General features: G+C 41.7%; 2 protein-coding genes across 13 annotated transcripts in view; one reads left to right on the plus strand and one right to left on the minus strand.

The window, feature by feature from the left end:
• UBXN2A (UBX domain protein 2A) overlaps positions 1 to 5,765 on the minus strand; it is a 34,627-nt gene extending 28,862 nt beyond the window's left edge. Inside the window, exons 1-2 of one of the 7 annotated variants that reach the window (XM_055540827.1) lie at positions 5,698 to 5,725; positions 4,640 to 4,826 (exon numbers count right to left, since the gene is read on the minus strand). Coding sequence is in view for 2 of the 7 variants with exons in the window: in XM_055540823.1 (XP_055396798.1) it covers positions 5,698 to 5,758 (61 nt within the window). In the remaining 5 variants the exon portion in view is untranslated. Of the gene's footprint in view, positions 1 to 2,590; positions 2,613 to 4,639; positions 4,827 to 4,932; positions 5,018 to 5,282; positions 5,500 to 5,697 lie in introns of those variants that run through there. The other 6 variants (XM_055540825.1, XM_055540828.1, XM_055540823.1 and 3 more) reach the window with 6 other exon arrangements.
• Positions 5,766 to 6,591: 826 nt separating this feature from the next.
• ATAD2B (ATPase family AAA domain containing 2B) overlaps positions 6,592 to 20,041 on the plus strand; it is a 139,218-nt gene continuing 125,768 nt past the window's right edge. For 2 of the 6 annotated variants that reach the window (XM_055540814.1, XM_055540815.1), the window contains exon 1: positions 15,665 to 16,310. In XM_055540814.1, the coding sequence (XP_055396789.1) occupies positions 16,095 to 16,310 (216 nt within the window). In that variant the 5' untranslated portion in view covers positions 15,665 to 16,094. Of the gene's footprint in view, positions 6,706 to 14,809; positions 14,949 to 15,664; positions 16,311 to 20,041 lie in introns of those variants that run through there. The other 4 variants (XM_055540816.1, XM_055540817.1, XM_055540818.1 and 1 more) reach the window with 3 other exon arrangements.

Here is a 20,041-nt window from a genome sequence, read left to right on the forward strand (position 1 = left end):
AAACTAGTACAGCCACTATGGAGAACAGTGTGGAGATTCCTTAAAAAACTGGAAATAGACCTGCCTTATGATCCAGCAATCCCACTGCTGGGCATACACACTGAGGAAACCAGAAGGGAAAGAGACACGTGTACCCCAATGTTCATCGCAGCACTGTTTATAATAGCCAGGACATGGAAGCAACCTAGATGTCCATCAGCAGATGAATGGATAAGAAAGCTGTGGTACATATACACAATGGAGTATTATTCAGCCATTAAAAAGAATACATTTGAATCAGTTCTAATGAGGTGGATGAAACTGGAGCCTATTATACAGAGTGAAGTAAGCCAGAAAGAAAAACACCAATACAGTATACTAATGCATATATATGGAATTTAGAAAGATGGTAACAATAACCCTGTATATGAGACAGCAAAAGAGACACTGATGTATAGAACAGTCTTATGGACTCTGTTGGAGAGGGAGAGGGCGGGAAGATTTGGGAGAATGGCATTGAAACATGTAAAATATCATGTATGAAACGAGTTGCCAGTCCAGGTTCGATGCACGATACTGGATGCTTGGGGCTGGTGCACTAGGACGACCCAGAGGGATGGAATGGGGAGGGAGGAGGGAGGAGGGTTCAGGATGGGGAACACATGTATACCTGTGGCGGATTCATTTTGATATTTGGCAAAACTAATACAGTTATGTAAAGTTTAAAAATAAAATAAAATTAAAAAAAAAAAAAAGAGTTGCTTAACTTCTCTAAGTACCAGTTGCCTAACTTGTAACTTGGAGATAATTGTCCTCCTAAGAAGGTTGTTCAGAGAACAAAAGAAATATCGAGACTATGGTAATGTTATGCTCCTTTCTCTTTTCCCAGTCCCCAATTATAACCTCTGTTACAAGGACTTAGAGTAAGAAACACCTTCAGACTTAGTCTCAAAGTTTTAATTTCAACATGGCTATGAAATTTCACTTTTCATTTCACTAGATTAACTTTAAAAAACATTTGTATATTTATTGAACCGCCCACTGCTATGTGCAAGGTACTAGTTTAGAACTAATGGTAGAAGGACAGACTCAGTATCCATTAACAGAAAGTTTACAGACTAACAAGGAAAAAAATATACTGAATTACTAATTGCAAACACAGCACAGAATTGTAAAGTAAAAACTCATTCTAGGATCTTTCCTGGTGATCCACTGGTTAAGACTCCACCTTCCAATACAGGGGAAGTGGGTTTGAGCCCTAGTTAGGGAACTAAGATCCCACATGCCGTGGGGCAACTAAGCCCCTGTGCCACAGTGAAGATCCCACGTATTGCAACTAAGACCCAATGCAGCCAAATAAATAAATGGTTTTGGGAAAAAAAAAAAAAAAAAAACTTATTCTATAATGCACATAAAGTTACTATTATTTTAGGTATTTCTACCATAAATTAGTAACATGGAAATGAACCATGTAAAAATTTTATATCCATTGAGTGAGCATCTACAACCATCAGACATGTGACATGAAAGAACCTAAGTCATGTACATACTGTATGTAGAAAATAAAAAAGCCACCTGACAAATATCGAAGTTACCAGTATGAGGCTGGGCATCAGAATGGACAGATGAACACCAGTTCCTTCATTCTGCTTCAGTTTACTTCCAATTAGTACCACTACCATCTTACATTTGTATTGTATATCACAGTTTACTAAACACCTTCTCAAATATTATCCCACTTACTCCCAACAACTGTAGTAATAAAATCAGTCAGGAGCCAGAGGAAACTGAGCTATCTGGAATGTATCCACTAAAAGGAAAATCCAGTCAAAATACATAGACTACCAAGAAATGTCATCTTTTAATGTATACACTAGAATTTGAAAAGAAAAATATGCATATTACAAATTTTACTTATTTTTAAAAACATACTACAGGTTATTTTTTTTTTTAAGATTATGAATTTGAATCAAGATATTGTACCACTAGGCATGCTATGCAGAAACTAGTTTCTCCTTTAAGGATAAAGTCATTCAGCACAAGGGAAAAGAAACCAATGGATCACCTTTCAGCTACATCTTCTACAGAATAGGATTAAGCTGCCAAGATCAAACTATGGCCATCAGATTCAAACACTAAAAAGACAGTTATTTGTATATTTTGTGAATTCTAGTTTATTAACTATTATATATATAACAACAACAACAAAAAATGAAATCTTTTGGAAAGTTTTAGCTTAGCTTAGCTGTAATCCCAGTAATGAAGAACATACATTTTTGCTCTCTTCTATTAATAGAAAAAATTGTTAAGGAGGGAGTTATATGCTCACAAGGACCACAATGATAGTGACAAAAGTAATTTCAGTGAGAAAATCCTAGGAGAAAGGTGAAACTTCTGCAAAAAAACCCTCCAGATCTCTGAGTTAGCTACTGTTTTGACACAAAGATATTCTCTTTCCAGAATGGGCTCCATACTGTTATTTCCCTTGCAAAACCCATCTCAAATACAATCTCCTTTAGAAAACCTTCCACGATTCCTCCGAAAGACATGAATATAGAATTACTAACACAACAAGGAGAGATCAATTATGTTCTCTTTGAATTTGCCCTACCTTCACAACCACAACCCTAGTGCCATCATCTCTAGGTGGTTTCCCCACATCCATTCTTGTTCCCATCCAATTCAGTTTCTACACAGGAGTCAAGGCGACATTTCTTTTTTTTTTTTAATGACGCGCAGCTTATGGGATCTTAGTTCCCAGACTAGGATCAAACCAGGCCCTCGGCAGTCAAAGTATGGAATCCTAACCACTGGACTGCCAGGGAATTCTTTTCTGTTGTTGTTTTGTGTTTGTTTTGTTTTTTGTCAGGGTGACCTTTTTGATTAAGATACAAATTTGATTATGAGACTTTCCTGCTTAAAATCCATCAAGACCTCCCACTACTCTTCAAATAAGATCCAAATACCTTGGATAACATGACAAGGAGTTAACTGCAATGTTCTCTCACTACATTTGAGTAGTTTGAAAGTTTTGGTATAAAAGTTTTTAAAAAAAGAAAAGAGAAAACTGGTCCCCAAACCTTAACATTATTTAAAAGGCCCCACATCATCTCTCTGGCCCGAACTAACCACAGTCCCCTCAATTCACCTGTTCTGATCACTACAGATGGTGACTGCAGCCATGAAATTAAAAGATGCTTACTCCTTGGAAGGAAAGTTATGACCAACCTAGATAGCATATTCAAAAGCAGAGACATTACTTTGCCAACAAAGGTTCGTCTAGTCAAGGCTATGGTTTTTCCTGTGGTTATGAATGGATGTGAGAGTTGGACTGTGAAGAAGGCTGAGTGCTGAAGAATTGATGCTTTTGAACTGTGGTGTTGGAGAAGACTCTTGACAGTCTCTTGGACTGCAAGGAGATCCAATCAGTCCATTCTGAAGGAGATCAGCCCTGGGATTTATTTGGAAGGAATGATGCTAAAGCTGAAACTCCAGTACTTTGGCCACCTCATGCGAAGAGTTGACTCATTGGAAAAGACTCTGATGCTGGGAGGGATTGGGGGCAGGAGGAGAAGGGGATGACAGAGGATGAGATGGCTGGATGGCATCACTGACTCGATGGACGTGAGTCTGAGTGAACTCCGGGAGTTGGTGATGGACAGGGAGGCCTGGCGTGCTGCGATTCATGGGGTCACAAAGAGTCGGACACAACTGAGCGACTGATCTGATCTGATCTTCAGTTCCCCAAACATTCTCAAGTCTTTGTGGAACTGATTTCCTTTGCCTGGATCCTTCTTCCCTCCCTTTGAAACCGTTTTGGTGTCCTTTCTGCAGGCGGGGGTGCGGTGTGGGGTGGGGGGTCCGAAGAGCTCCAGTACTGGAGTCTCCTTCACCTAATATCCTACTTATCCATAATACCTGAGCTCAAAGATGACCTATTCCTAGGAAAATCTGAACTGATTTCTTCAGTCCCCGGTTACATGCTCACACAACACCGTACATTCCTTTTCAGCTTCTTTCTAGGTAGAGGATGGTTAGATAACCATCTAACCAAAGGACATGAGTTTGAGCAAACTCTGGGAGACAGCAGAGGACGGAGGAGCCTGGCTTGCTGCAGTCCATGGGGTCGCAGAGTCGATTATGACTTAGCCTCGGAAAAACAACAGTTAAGTAGATAGGCATTTACTTGCGTGATTATTCGTTTACCCGAATGACATTGCACAAACCTATAATGGTCACTGTCACAGCGTCAGCACTCAGCACAGAATAGGTACTAAAAACATTTGAATGATAAACTTAGTAATTAGCATTAAATATTCAGTAATTAAAGTCTTCGTGTAAAGTATTTACCACACGCAGGGCTAAAAGTCAGTGCTCAATACGTAGTAGTTTCTGCCTTGCATCACTTTTGTTGTGTGCTTAATTACTCCCTCCATCGTGCACACAATTCTTACTCATTTTTTGGATTCCACCAGTGTCTGTCTCTGGAGAAGGCAATGGCAAGCCACTCCAGTACTCCTGCCTGGCAAATCCCATGGACAGAGGAGCCCGGTGGGCTGCCGTCTATGGGGTCGCACAGAGTCGGACACGACTGAAGCGACTTAGCAGCATCAGCAGTGCCTGTCTCTAACTTTACCTTATAAACAGTCCCAAAACACACCTGAGCCACGACTATGAAATAAGGAAGCTTGATTTTCACGTCGCTTATACAATCGGTCCTATTTTACAATCCCACATTAGTAGAGGCTGCCAGTTTCCTATCTTTACTTTCAATGATCTCAGATTGAGTACGAAGAAATCAACGCTGGAAGCCACACTAACGTTCGTTATTGCTGACAAGCAACAAACTGCAAATAAAAATGGACACAGAGGAAAAAAAGAAATTAAGTAGGAAAAGAGACCATCAAGCCTACAAAATAAAAGTGAGTTTCAAGAGCCAACTAATGAAGTTACCTAAGAAAGGTCCACCCCACACAAACATGCTCTTTATTTCTGCGCTGCGAGTCTGCATTTTGAGAACAGAGAACTCGAAGTTTCCGAGCGCCCGCAGAGCGAGAAAACCACCCGGGCGCGTGCCCGGAGTCGGCGGCCCCGGAGCCGCGCCTCACCTGCGCGGGCCCCGAGTCCGCCCCGCCCGCCGCCCCACTGCGTCCTTTCGGGGTCGCGGACCGGAGCTCCGACACCGAGACAAAGACTGGGCGAGGCGGCTCCGCCAGACCCATCCAACCCATCCACTGGGCCCCGCCCGTCGGCCAGCCCGGCCCCTCACCCAGCCGAGCGCGGCGCGGCTCCGGGAAACTCACCTCCCGGTGCGGCCGCTGGAGGGGGCCGCGCCGCGCCGTAGTCTCGCGGCCTCGGTCTCAGTCCGCTCAGGGGCCGCAGTCGCCGCCGCCGCCGGGCTGGAGCCCCTCAGAGGAGGAGCACAGCCGCCCCCAGGCCCAATCGAGCTCGGCGGCCGGGCCGCTGGAACCGCGCGCGCCTTCCTTGGTCACGGTCGCCCGGCGCCGAGTACGCGCCGAGGCTGGCTCTGCGCAGACCCGAGCGCGCGCGCTCGGGGGCGGGGCTGGCGGCGGCGGTCGCTTCGGCTCGCCCAGTGGCCCGCGCCGATGGCGGCCGCCTCCTTCCTCCTGCGGACGCTGAGCTGCTCATCTCTTCACTCGGCGCGGAAAACGCAGGAAGCTAGGTGTGGGCTCACTTCAGAACACAGCACCAACTTACCTGTGTACTTCGTCAGCCTCTGATTGAATCTGTGGAGAGATTTCCCTGCCATTCTGACCATGTTGAACTTTTACCCGAGACCCGAGATTCCGGAAAGCGACGGTTAAAAACACCCCCCTCCCCGCCCCTTCCATCCCCCCGCGACCCTTTCGTGTCCCTGGAAGGGCTGACAGCAAGAAACCACACTTCCCCCACGTGGTTTATTCAGACTCACGAATGTCCCCTTGTTTACCCATGACAAGGTCAGACATAGACCCTCCAAATCGCCGTTCTCTTTGCCTCATGATTGATTGTCTTTACTGATTGTGCCCACTGACAATCTGGACAAAATACCAGCTACCTTGTTTTGACCAAACTTAAGATTCTCTCCTTCCTCCAGGCTCCTAAAACTTGGACCCACTCTCAACCTGATCCAACCTACAATCCCCCCTTCACCATCACTCGGAAAAGTAGGCTGACCTCCACATAAACCACCCTGATGTGCTGAGTGATCAACTGCCACCTCCACCCATCCATCCCCCTGGCCCTATGCCCAGTTCTGTGTAATCTTTGTTCCTCCTCCCTGTCAAAGAAGGGCCCTTTTCTGTCTAACGCTGGAGGTAAATTGCAGGCCTCCGTGCGTGATAGCATTCCCTGATAGTGATGGTTGTCGCCTCAGCTACCACACCCCATTGCCGTAGTTTCTTTTCCTCTTCCTGGAATAATCCTTTCCAATAAAGTCTCTCTTTATCTAAATCCAGGACTTTTTTTTGTTGTTGTTTTGGGACAATTGAGTGTTCTTCCCTTTGTATTTATCCTCTGGCTTTATTTCTATAGTCTCTCCGCCCCCCAATCCCACCCTCATCCCTGTTGGAATAATCCTTTCAAATATAATCTCCATTTGCCTATTTGTTTTTACTTGACAGTTTTTAGTGTTGGGATTCAAGTTGATATTGGGCTTCATCTGCAGATCCCTGCCATCCCCGTGCAAGTAAAGGCACCCTGTGAGTCTTTTGAACTCTTCTTCAGGTGAGCAATTCTGAGATCCTGTGGTTAGTTTGGCTTTCAAACTTGTTCTCCAGGGATCTTGTCTGTTGAAGCCACCAGTAAGGAGTTACTTTGATTCCTTAGGATAAAGAGACTTTTCTATGGATGGCCTTTATGTGAGGCCTCCTCTTCTTTTCCCTCTTCTTCGTCTTCTTTTTTTGGTCCCAGCACCATTTGATAATGAGAGAACACTTCCCTAGTCAAAAATCACCTGACCCTAGATGTGTTGGTTTATCTCTGGACTCAAAATTCTGGTCCATTTAGGACTTTCCTGGTGGTCCAGTGGTTAAGACTGTTCTTTCACTGCAGGGGGCACAGGTTTGATCCCTGATCCCCCTTATCAGGGAAGTTCCACATGGCACACAATGTGACCCCCCAGAAAACTTTTTGTTCCATTTATCTATATAGCTATCCTTATGCCAGTACTATTATCCATTGGGGATCCCACTGCTCACCACCTACAAAATCAGTTACATAGTCACAAATGTTGGTAGTAAAGGAAAAGTGCCTTTCATCAGAATGCCAGCAATCTGAAGTGACAGTGGATTCAACATCCCCCAAAAACCACCTCTGAAGAGTCTGCTTAGTCATGAACTTTTAAAGGGAAGGAGGGCAGTAATCTCAGTTAATGATTAAGATATGGGGTCAGAGTCGCCATCTCAATGGCCTGCAGGCCTGTCAACTTATTGTGATTTTCCTGTAAGTGTTATCTTGTTCACATGGTTTGGTCGTACAATTTGGGAGATTATTTCAGGGGAAGGTAGGGAAGAGATCTGGCCACTTGTTCTTCATTTTGGTTTCTTTGATTTATGGGCAGAACCAACAAGTTAGGCAAGGTGTTACCTGATTAAAGATTTGAAAGGCATGCTTGGGCCTTTCCCAAGACATGAGTAAAGCGTGTGCTTAGTCCCTTAGCCCTGTCTGACTCTTTGCAACCCCATGGACCGTAACTTGCTAGGCTCCTCTGTCCATGGAATTCTCCAGGCAAGAATACTGGAGTGGGTTGCCATGCCCTTCTCCAGGGGATCTTCCTGACCCAGGGATTGAACCTGGGTCTCCCGCATTGCAGGCAGATTCTTTACCAACAGAGTCACCAGGGACGCCCAAAAGGTTATTGAATTTTGTCAGATACTTTTCTGTGTCAGTTGAAATGATTATTTTTTTTTCCCTTCATTCTATTGTTGTTGTTATTATTCAGTTGCTAAGTTGGGTCCAACTCTTTGCGACCCTGTCCTTCTCTGTCCTTCACTATCTCCTGGAATTTGCTCAAACTCATGTCCATAGAGTCAGTGATGCCATCCAACCATATCATCCTCTATAGCTCTCTTCTCCTCATGCCCTCAATTTTTCCCAGCATCAAGGTCTTTTTCAGTAAGTTGGCTCTTCACATCAGGTGGCCAAAATATTGGAGCTTCAGCTTCAGTATCAGTCCTTCCTATGAATAGTTAGGGTTGATTTCCTTTAAAATTGACTGGTTTAATTTCTTTGCTGTCCATGACTCTGAAGAGTCTTCTCCAGCACCACAATCCAAAAGCATCAAGTCTTCAGTACTTAACCTTCTTTATGGTCCATATTCATTCTATTAATTTGGTGTATTACATTCTTTTTTTTTTTTTTTCCAGTGCAAATGTGTTTATTGGTTTCCTATTAATCTTTTAGTTGGGCCTGGGGGAAGGTGGTACTAGTACATCTGTAGTTAACCCAATAATCTAATCTGCTTAACTATATTCAGCAAATAATCTATTTTAATGCCCTTCTAGCTTGCTTATTAAAGAACAAGTTGACATCTTGGACTTGGATTTACATATACTTATCTGGTGTAATATCTAACAGATAAAGCCCATGGTCCCAAGACCATCTATCAAATAGTCCCTTTTTTCCTTATAAATTTCTAATGCTATCTTATATACCAAATCCCCATCAACACTAAGAGCTATTTCTGGGCCCTGTATTCTTGATCTGTATTCTCTTCAGCTGATCTGTTTGTTGACTTCTGTAACAATAGAACAATACTCCCAATACTGCAAGATTTTTATTTTTGTCTTGCTGTTTTTTACCATTTTTAAGTAGGATTAATTACTTTCACAATCTTGTGTAACTAGATTGTATCCACTTTTGTAACTTGTATCCACTTCTAAAACTTTTTCTTCACCCAAACAGAAACTCTGTACCCATTTACACAATAACACCTCAATCCACTCTCAACTCCTCCAGATTCTGATAATCTCTATTCTGTCTCTATGAAGTTGCGCTATTTTAGTTATCTCTTATAGATGGGATCATATAATATTTGTCCTTTCACTTAGTATAATGTTTTAAAAGTTCATCATATTGTAGCAGGTATCAGAATCTTCCAGGAACAGGCATGGAACCCATGTCTCCTGCATTGGCAGGTGGATTCTTAACCCCTGGACCACCAAGGAAGCCCTGCCCGGTGTTAAGTAGGGTTATTTTTTTATTGTCAAGTTGTAGGGGCTTTTTATGTATTCTAGAATTTAATGCCTTATCAGATATGTGATTTCTAAACATTTCTCCTATTTTGTGGGTTGTCTTTTCATTCTTAATAGTGAAATTTAATACATAAGTTTTTAATTTTGATGAAGTTCAATTTATCTATTTTTTCTTTTTTTTTTCTTATGGTTTTGACAGAAACTATTGCCAAATCAAATGTCATGAAGATTTTCCTCTATGCTTTTTTCTAAGTATTCTATAGTTTTTGCTCTTACATTAGGTGTTTAATGCATTTTGAATTAGTCTTTGTATGTGGTGTAAGATAAAGGTCCAACCTCACTCTTTTGCATGTGAATATACAGTCTTCCAAGCACCACTCATTGGAAACTGTCCTTTTCCCCACTAAATGGACTTGGGATCAATCGCACTTGGTCATGGTGTTCAGTTTAGTTCAATTCAGTCACTCAGTCATGTCTGACTCTTTGTGACTCTATGGACAGCAGCACGCCAGGCTTCCCTGTCCATCACCAACACCTGGAGCCTGCTTAAACTCATGTCCATCGAAGATACCATCCAACTACGATACCAAGGTCATGGTGTAGAGTCCTTTTAATATGCTTCTGGATTTGGCTTGCTAGTATTTTGTTGAGGACTTTTGCATCTACGTTCATAAGGGATATTGCCCTGCAGTTCCTTCATTGTGATATCTTTCTCTAACTTTGGTATCTAGGTAATGCTGGTTTCATAGACTGTGTTAGAAAGTGGGTCCTCTTCTATTTTCAATATTTTGAGAAGGATGGGTGTTAGTTCACCTTTACATGTTTGGTAGGCATGTTTGATAGAACCAGTAAAGTCATCTGGTCCTGGGTTTTTCTTTGTTGGGAGGTTTTGATTAGTGATTCAGTCTCTTAAGACAGTTCTGTTATAGATTTTCTATTTTTTTTTTTTTTTACATTCTGCGTGAACCACATGGCATGTGAGATCTTAGTTCCCTGACCTGGGATGGCATTGCTTTTCCTTACATATTGGATGTTAATAGAGTTCACCACTGAAGTCATCTGGGACTGGTGTAACATTTGTGGGATAGTATTTCATTACATATTTCATTTCTTTAATCAATGATAGGGGTATTCAGGTTATCTGTTTCTTCATGCATGAGTTTTAGTAATTAGTTTTATTTCAAGCAATTTGCCTACCTATGTTTTGGAACTTATTGGCACAAAGTTGTTTCTTATTTATTAAATGTCCCTTTAATATTTATAGTAAATGTTGGCAATTAGCAACCTGTGGACCAAATCTAGTTTGTGGCCTATTTATGTACATTTGTGAACTAAGGATGGTTTTTACATTGTTAAAGGATTGTTAATAAACAAACCAAAAAGCAAATCTAAACAAAGAATCTGTGACATAGACCATGTGTGAAGCTTGAGATATTTACAAACTGGCCATTTATAACCAGAAAAATGTTTGCTGACTTGAGATCTAAAGTTTTGAGTGATATTTATAATACTTCCTTCCTGAAATTTGAAATTTGCGTCTTCTCTTTTGTTCCCCTTGGTTGGTCTGGCTAGTGGTCTTTCCTTTCTCACTCTCTCTCTCTTTCCTTTTTCCAGGAAACAACTTTTAAAATCTTATATTGGGTGTGATGTGTGGCTTGTGTCTCTGTTCCCTGACCACGGGTTGAACCCCAGCTTTCTCAGTAAAAGTGCTGATTCTAACCACTAGACCACCAGAGAATTCCCAGGAATCAACTTTTGATTTTGAATTTCTCTATTATTTGTTTTCTATTATGTTGTTTTATGCTGTCATATGTATATTATTTCCTTCCTTCTGTTTAAGTTTAATGCATCTGAGATTTGTAAGCTTTTGTATATATCACTAATTCCTTTTTATTGTTGAGCAGTATTCTGTTTTGGATGTACTAAAGTTTGTTTAACCATTGACCTATGAGCAACTTTTTTTGTTTGTTTGTTTCAGCTATTACAAATAAAGTTGCCATGAACTATGGTCTACAGATTTTTATGTAGATGTAACTCTTCATTTCTTTGGAATAAACATGCAGGGTTGCAATTGCTGGTTTGTATTGTAAGTGTATATTTAGATTTTTAAGAAACAGTCAAACTTTTTCAGATTTGGATTTGCTGTACCATTTGCATTCTCACCAGCAATGATCAAATGATCCAGTTTCTTTGCCTCTTCACCAGCATTGGTAAATTAAAAAAAAAAAAACACCCTAATTTTTATTTTAGTTTTTTAATAGGTATGTAATAATAACTCATCATAGTCTCAATATGCATGTCACTACTGGTTAGTGATGTTGAAATCTTTCTATATTCTTATTTTCCATCTATATATCCTCTTAGGTGAAATAGCTCTTCTGATCTTTTCCTCGTTTTCTAATTGGATTGTTTGTTTTTTAGATGTTGAATTTTGAGAGTTCTTTTTATATTTTAGATGAGTCCTTTGTGAGATACGTGATTTGTAAACATTTTTTCCAGTCTGTTTGCTTTTCATAATCTTTCACTCACTGAGTGAAAATCTTATATTTGATGAAGTCCATGTTACTTTTTTTTTTAATAGGTCATACTTCACATTTAACTTTATTCTTTTTAACTGTGTAAGTTCTATCTCATTAAAAAATTTACAGTCATTTTTTGCTTATTAATATTTTCTAATCTTTAATGTATTTCTAATCAATATTAAATTGTGGGTCTTATTCTTTTATGCTGTCTGGGCTTTTGTGTGTGTGTGTGTGTGTGTGTGTGTGCTGGCTGTTTTGGATTTTTTTTTTTTTTTTTTTTACTGAGTCATGCTCATGAGACTATATATATTTGCATATCCTGTTGAAGGTGCATTCTTTTGGAGATAATTTACATTTAACCTTTGCTTTGTGCTTAGGATCTTTTGATTTAACCTGAGGTTTTCATTCTATCAGATTTGGTAACTTTAGGCTATAAATCTGAGGACTGGTTTGTTGTTTTAAATTCTTAAGGGATATGTTTTTCCCCCTCTTATTCTTAGTGTAGGTGTTGGGCAAGACAGTTCTCCTTGCAGCTTCCTGGAGAATAGTGATAGGAAGGCTGGTTGATTTTTTTTCTTTTTCTGTTTTCACTATGCTGGAGATTCATTGTGGCTGGACTTCTCTAGTTTTATTGTGAGGACTACAGAGTGCTTGGGCTCAGTACTTGAGACCCAGGGCTTAGTTGCCCCTCAGCATGTGGGATCTTATTTCCCCTAGTAGGGATCAAACCTGTGTGCCCTGCACTGGAAGTTGGATTCTTAATCACTAGACCACTTTGGAAGTTCTGGTTGGTCTATTTCTAATTCACCCTTATTCTCAGATGTATCATTTTTGTACCAGAATTTTGCAAGGTACATTAGATTCTGTAACTTAAGCAGGTTCTGGACTTTGTCTTCTGTCTTCCTTCTATCTTCCGTAGGCAGAGAAAAATAGATCAAGCTCACTGGAGTTGAGCAAATGTACTGAAAATGAAAGCTGTCTTTACAGCTTTGTTTGCTTGTCTGGGTTCCTCCTGTGACTTTCCTAAGTATTCTTTAGCTCAGGAACATTCCTGAGCTCCTGAGTATTCTTTAGCATCTTGCCAGCTCATATAGTTTAAAGTAAGGCTTAAAAATGATTTTACTGGATTTTTCAGTTATTTTCTCTATACTGTGTAAAACAAGCAACTCTTTCATATCTTCTCCAAACTTTTCTTTTTTTGGGTCCATTTTTTCTTTCTTCATTTTGTGGTTCAAGATGCATCTCAGAAGTCATCACTTCTCAGCTTTCTCTAAACTCTGTTTGAATTAGAGGTTTCTGCCTTATTCTAATTGCATTGTTCGGCAGCTTACTGCTTCCTTGCCTGTCTCTGTTCCCTTTTTGTCTGTGAGCTCTTTGAGGGCCAGAACTATGTTGCTAAAAAAAACAAACAAACCAACCCTCCATGTTTCCTGGTCTGACAGAGTATCTGACACCAGTTAGGGTTTGAATAAACAGTAAATGGTGTGTGCGTGTGTGCTCAGTCGCTTCAGTTGTGTCTGACTCTGTGTGACCCTATGGACTGTAGCTTACCAGGGATTCTCCAGGAAAGAATACTGGAGTGGATTGCCATGCCTTCCTCCAGGGGATCTTCCCGACCCAGAGATGGAACCCGTGTCTCTTATGTCTCCTGCATTGGCAGGCAGGTTCTTTACCACTAGCACCACCTGGGAAGCCCAGTAAAGGTACTGTTATACACAACTGCTGGAAAAACCATAGCTTTGACTATATGAACCTTTGTTGACAAAGCGATGTCTCTGTTTTTTAATACGCTGTTTAGGTTTGTCATAGCTTTTCTTCCAATGAGTAAGTGTCTTATATGCCTTTTACTGGATGATTTAAGGAGTTAAGCATTAAGTTTCTTGAAGGAAGGACTGTTTAATGGTCAAATATATTTAGTATCTAACACAGTAGTGAAAGTGGAAAATCACTCAGTCTGACTTTGTGACCCCATGGACTATACAGTCCATGAAATTCTCCAGGCCAGAATACTGGAGTGGGTAGCCTTCCCCTTCTCCAGGGGAGCTTCCCAACCCAGGGATCTAACACAGGTCTCCCTCATTGCAGGCAGATTCTTTACCAGCTGAGGCACAAGCGAAGCCCAAAACACTAATAGGTGTTAGTAAATTTTGTTTGTGAAAGGAATGGATCACTGAAGATAGTTAATAAGCTTATGAAGTTATGTTACTATTACAAAGCTGAGCAAGCATCCTTACTTGAGACTGTATCCACTGTTAGGCTGTAGCTGTACACATTTGTTACTTCTAGCAGTTGGCCAAATAGTTTTTTTTTTTCTAGTGGCACTTAGTTGCCTTTAACTTTATTTGAAACAATTTTGTTAGATTGTATCATCAGCTGTCACAATAGCATGCATTAAAAAAACAAACTTACAAAGTTGGTAATTTTTGTGTAGCCAATATTGAAGATGGAAGGAAAAAGGCAACATTGTTGGCATTTTTCCATGTTCTCTAGCTAAGTTGTGTCTGACTCTGTGACCCCATGGAGGGCAGCTGGCCAGTCTTCCCTGTCCTTCACTAACTTCCAGCATTTGTTCTAACTCATGTCCATTGGATTAGTTATCCCATCCAACCATCTCATCCTCTGTTGCTCCCTTTCCTCCTGCCCTCAGTCTTTCCCAGCATCTGGGTCTTTTCCAATGAGTCGACTCTTCGAATCAGGTGGCCAGAGTATTGGAGCTTCAGCTTCAGCACCGGTCTTTTCAATGAATATTCAGGGTTGATTTCTTTTAGGATTGACTGGTTTGATCTAGGTTGTGGTAACTCAAATAACAATCTGGCTTTCTCAGTTTAGGACTACAAAAACAAATACAGAAGCAAGTCCTTTGCCTGCTAATTTGCATACCATACACATTTTCAGGATACTTTGAATAATAAAGCCAGCTTCTTTCTGCAGGAAATGAAACTATTTTGTTCAATGATCTCATAGCTAATTGACACAGGAAAACTGAAGTCTCAAGTATTATGAGGTCTCCATACCCAAGAGGCGGGTTCTAAGTAGTGGGTGAAGTGTTCTGGGGAGGGTGTGGTATGCAAATTAGTGTAAGAGGGACTTGTCTGCTTTCCTGGAATCTGTACTGCTTCTCCAACAGAAAAACCACTTCCATTCCCAGTGCATTATACAATTTTGTTGAACAATTAGTAGCTTGGATGGCTGGAATTTTGTTGCAGCTTTGTTGATTTTTACAAGACTTTTCCCGAGTCTTCAATTTTTCTAGGTAAGGCAATTTTTGAAAATGAACATAATTCTTATTTACAGAATAGCTTTTCATATTGTGTCCCTTAATCTTTTTCTATGAAAGTTAAATGGCACATTTTGTATCTTTGTGTTCAGCTTTTTGTATTTTAATTCTTGCCCGGGCAGAAAGCAGTGGAAGCTCTTAGTTAGAAGAATTCATTCTTCGTGGACTCCGCCTTAGGTCTGGCTAAGGTTACAGAAAGACAGTGCCTTGCTTTGTTTAAAGACGCAGGGTTATAGTGTTAGTTCTTTCTTAAGCTTAACCATGTGCCAGATACGGCACAGATCTGTTTTTATCACAATTATCATTCATATTTTTCTAGCCCTCAAAAGTACGACTCAAGTTCAGTGTCTTGGCTTGGGGTCCCTGGGTATCCCTGGGATTCCCACTCAGGTCACCACGCCCTCCTCTGCACCGGCCTTTGCCAGTCCTTTCTGGCTCCATCCAGGGCACCTGGGGGTGATGGTGGGGATGCTGGTGTAGCCAGGCCTGGCCGGGTATGAAGGTTCCACGACCGACTCCAGCGCGCTAGCTCGTCCCGAGCACATTCTGGTTTTTCTCATCCTCGCTTCCTCGGCCGCTGGCCAGACCTAGAAACCATAGAGCTAACAGCCCAGAGCGTCCCTTCCTTGGCCGCCGAGCGCTGACAGCGCGCCGCTGGGAGGGGCCTACTGGAGGGGCGGGGGAAGAGGAGGGAAAAGCCGGCAAGAGAAGGGCTGGCCGGCCTTGCAGCGCCCCGCAGCGGCCAGGCCGGAAGCGGTCTCGTCGGCCCTGCGGCGCTGGAGCCCTGACGCACGGAGCTCGAGAGCGAGAACGGGAGAGAAAGGGGCAGAAATGGCGGCTCCGCTCGGCTCCCGCTGAGTAGGGCGAAGCCGGCAGAGTCTGAGCCGTCGGCCCGGAGCATCGCTCCCGTCTCCAGCTACCTGTCTTCGCACGCCGACTTCCCTTCCTCTGCCCTGCTCTCGCCTGTCTTCGTCTGCTCTCCGCGGAGTCTGGTTCGGCTTGTCTTTCCCGGCCCGGCTCCACTGGCCCTGACTGCCCGGACAGCGGGCCGGCCTTCCTTGGGTCTCCCCGGCGCGGCGGGCGCCGCTAACGCGGCGTGGACCCCGTCCTCCTGGCTGGACCATGGTGAACACCCGGAAGAGCTCTCTGCGCCTTCTCGGATCTAAGTCGCCTGGGCCTGGGCCTGGGCCTGGGGCCGGAGTAGAGCCCGGGGCGACCGGAGGCAGCAGCCATTTCATCTCCTCTCGGACCCGCTCCTCCAAGACCCGTGCTGCCAGCTGCCCCGCCGCCAAGGCCGGGGGAAGCGGCGGCGCCGGCGTCGCTCTGGATGAGGCCCGGGTAAGAGCGCGGCGGCCCGAGTCCGGAGGCTGGCAGGTCCGCCCGGCCGCCGGGGCTTTGTCTGGCCGGGTCGGAGCAGGAAGCCTCCGGTGGGGACCGATCGGGCGGCTGGAGACCCGGTCTGCGGGTGCGGTGGAGGGTGGCAGCCAGCTAGGTAGCGCCGCGACAGCTCTGCTGGCCGCGCTCTTTTGTGTGAAGAACGGGACTTGAGTCCAGGGGTGAGGGTTATTGCGGGGTGGGGGGGGGGTGCTGTTTGTCTTTTCGGGGACATCAGAACAGCCTGCTTTCTGTGTCCTTGTCCGGCCTGAGAGAGGAATTCTGGGGGAGCACGAGCGAGGGGCCAGAGTCCCCGTTTGGAAGGGCTGGAGAGGAGAAGTGAAAGTTTTCTGCGGTGTCAAACCCTTCTTGTAAAGTGTCAGCTCCTGCCGGTGTCTAACTCCAGCTTACTCTCAAACTGTTTGGGGGTGGTTCAAGTTGGTGAGGAAGTGAGCGGAGAGCTCCAGTTGGCATCCAGGCAGGGATGCTGAAAAAAGTTTGTAGCTGCTCTGACAGCAACTTTAAAAACAAAATCAACACTATCGCCTCTCCAGGCAGGAGCGATCAAACGTGATGTTTAGAATCAGCCAGCCCGCTAACCAGGGTTCTAGAAGGGACTCAGTAGAGTTTTCTAGTAGAGTCTTCAGGTCGCAAAAGGGGCACGTCGAAAGAAACATGTCGAATATTATTGGTAGTAGGCACTATCATCTCCAGATTGTTTGGTTTCTTGAATGTCTTCGTCTGGGTAATACGAATAGTTTATAAAAGGTGAGTTAACAACACCGTTGTCCCATTACTGCGAAAGTGACATTTGAAGAACACCGGTGATGATTTAGTATTTTTTTTTTAAAGTGGTAGATACCTAAATTTATTACAAGGTAAAGCTCTAAGCTAGTACGTATGTTTTATCACTTTAAAGGAATCGATAAGGTTGTGTTATGAGATTGGTTATGAATTTAGAAAAGAGAATGTTGCTTCTGTCTAGAGAGAGGCTAATTTTCTAAGAGTAATTTGACTGGATATTGTTCATTTAAAGTAACTCATTTAAACCCACACTATTTTGTTATTCTTAGGGGAGAAAAGCAATATTTTATATAAGGGTTTACAAGATTATGTTTGTGTATGCTTTTTTTCTGTATCTGACACTAATCAGAATGAACTAAGGCAAATACAATAGACATATTTTATTTTACTTTTCTGAAATATGTTGTATCTTTGAAAATATGTTTGCCTTTACTTTGCTAAAAATCTGGAAAATATTTTTTAAATTGCCCTATGAGTAGACTATTTTGGGTCTTACAGCTCTCTTAGGTTGAAATAAGAAAGCTAAGTCTGAAAGTTGTGCATACTATTCAGAATAATTATTCTCAACTTTCTGTCAAAATTATTCCAAACACATACAAGTTTACAGACTTTTTGAAGCTAACATCTATTTTAAAATAAAAGGAAGACAGGTTTTCCCTGTACCCTTAAGTACAAATAAAATATTTAGAGTGTAAGCATTTAATTGTATCATGCTATGAATGCCTCGTCTATTCTGGAGCAGTGTCTCAATCTAAAGCAATTAGCTCATCTGTCACTGATCATTTTGTGGTCCCATTTTTGAATTCATGGATATTATGCTGTCCTTACCCCCCTGAGGAATGAGGTGAGGTAATTTGTCAAGCAGCTGTTATGGAGATGTTAAAAGGCAAGGAATCAATAATCTAAGGTGGAAATGAACATGTGGTAGCTTTTAAATTGCTAGAAGAATGAAAGATGTTAGAGCTCTTTCCAGAGAGATACTAATGAAACTGTTTCAAAGATCCTTTCAAAATGGTTTTAAAAGACCATGAACAACAGGCCAATGAATATTTACTTTGAATTTTTTTTTTCGCTTTAAGAAGATTTGTATTCTGATCCGAGTAGATGATGGAATGATCTAATTGCTTTCACTGAGAAATTTAAGATATTTACTAATCCTGTATTGTCCTTTAGAAGAGGATAAGTTATAATTCTAAATTTAAGTTTATAGACTGTATATTTATGAAGCATGCAGTGGATTTCTTTGCTGTGTATTTCTGAAATGGGTTGATTTGGGTTTGGTAAGCTCTTCCTTTCAAGTTTCTTTTCTGTTGCAAGAATTTAGCATTCCTGACTCACCCTTTCTGATGTACTTAAAGGCACCCTCTATGTCTGTGTGTCTTAGACACTTGCTAATATCTATAAAGAATTATTTGGTGGAAAATGGGGTTGCTTGTGCTGTTGCTTTAGCAGACTTATTTTTGTGGTAAGAGATGTATTCCTCTTGATATGATATAAAATGAAAAGATTCTCCCTTTTCTATTTTTGTGTGATGTTCTTTATTTTACAGGTGATGCTGCTTTCACCCCCTCCCCCACCCCATTTGTCCTCTCTCATTTTTAGACTATTTGATCCACTGTGTCTAGAGACATTTTATTTGCTCTGAAAAGCCTTAGGACCATGAGCTGTCATAGCTTTGCCTTTTCCCCAAGTGTGTGTAGGGTAGTGAAATAAATATGATACCTATTTTTTTGTGCATACACTATTTTAATGTCAAGTTGACTTGTGCTCTGCAATTTTTGTGTAATAATTTCTCCTATATACTTGGTTTTGTTTGCTTGTTTAATGTGTATAAAACTTGACCTCTTTTAGGTCAGTTAATTAGCATTTGTTTGCTAAGAGTCGCAGCAAACTCATACTGTAGTCAGAAATGGAAAGCAGTTAAAAAAAAATTTCAGCTCTTTTTTTTTTTTTAATCTCTTTTAGGCCTGTTTGTTGGTACTTTTGGCTTGTCACTACCTTTTTGTGCTTTTTGAATCTTAGTTGAGAGAATCAAAATACATATCTTGAGTAACTTTATAGGTAAATCTGCTTGATTTTTATTTTTTAGGAAAAAACCTCTCAGGCCTTCTTTAATATAGGCTCTTTTATCATTCTGTACTTTTTCTTTTTCAACATTCATTCATTTGCCAGTGTAATAGAAGCTGCATGGTGGAAGTTGAGGGTTAAACATGGAAAAGAAGCCTGAGAGGGAAATATAACCATATATATAACTCTCCAATAAGTAGAGAAAAATACAAGTTCCTCAGAGTAGAGCAAATTTTTCCTTATGTCAAATTCATATGGAGCACCATATAGGTGGTATTGTGTAATGTTGTAAAACAATTTCCCCTGTCACAGTTTTGAACTAAAAGCAGCTATAAAGTTCATAGGCTTATCTCCAGGATTGAACTGATAATGAAACTTAAAAAAAATTCATTTGTTGGCCATTTCTGTAGTCCAGATATATAGACTTGCAGTTTTTAGGTCATGGATGAAATTTACACTTGTAGAAGTGAATGCATACTAGTTCATCAAGTCCTTTTCCTTGGCAGATAATCTTTTTAACCATCCTTGGATACGCCCTTGATTGCATGTCTTCTAAATACTGATTATAGGTAAACCTGTAACCTCTGAAAGCTCAGTGGACAGGTGGTAGGATTAACATTTGTTATGAGAAGGAAGGAGCCCAACCAGTATCTGCACCTGAGTGGGGAGTGATCCTGTCTCTTTAAGGTTGCACGTTAGGAAAGTGCCGCATTATTTTGAGTTATGTGTTTGGCATTTCTTTTTGGACACACATAATGAGGTTTCATTTGTGTACGTTCCTGAGTGGTTTCTTGATATTTGGGTTTTTGATCTTGTACTAGGAA

This window comes from Bubalus kerabau, chromosome 11, assembly GCF_029407905.1.
Source record: "Bubalus kerabau isolate K-KA32 ecotype Philippines breed swamp buffalo chromosome 11, PCC_UOA_SB_1v2, whole genome shotgun sequence".
Classification (NCBI taxonomy): Eukaryota; Metazoa; Chordata; class Mammalia; order Artiodactyla; family Bovidae; genus Bubalus; species Bubalus kerabau.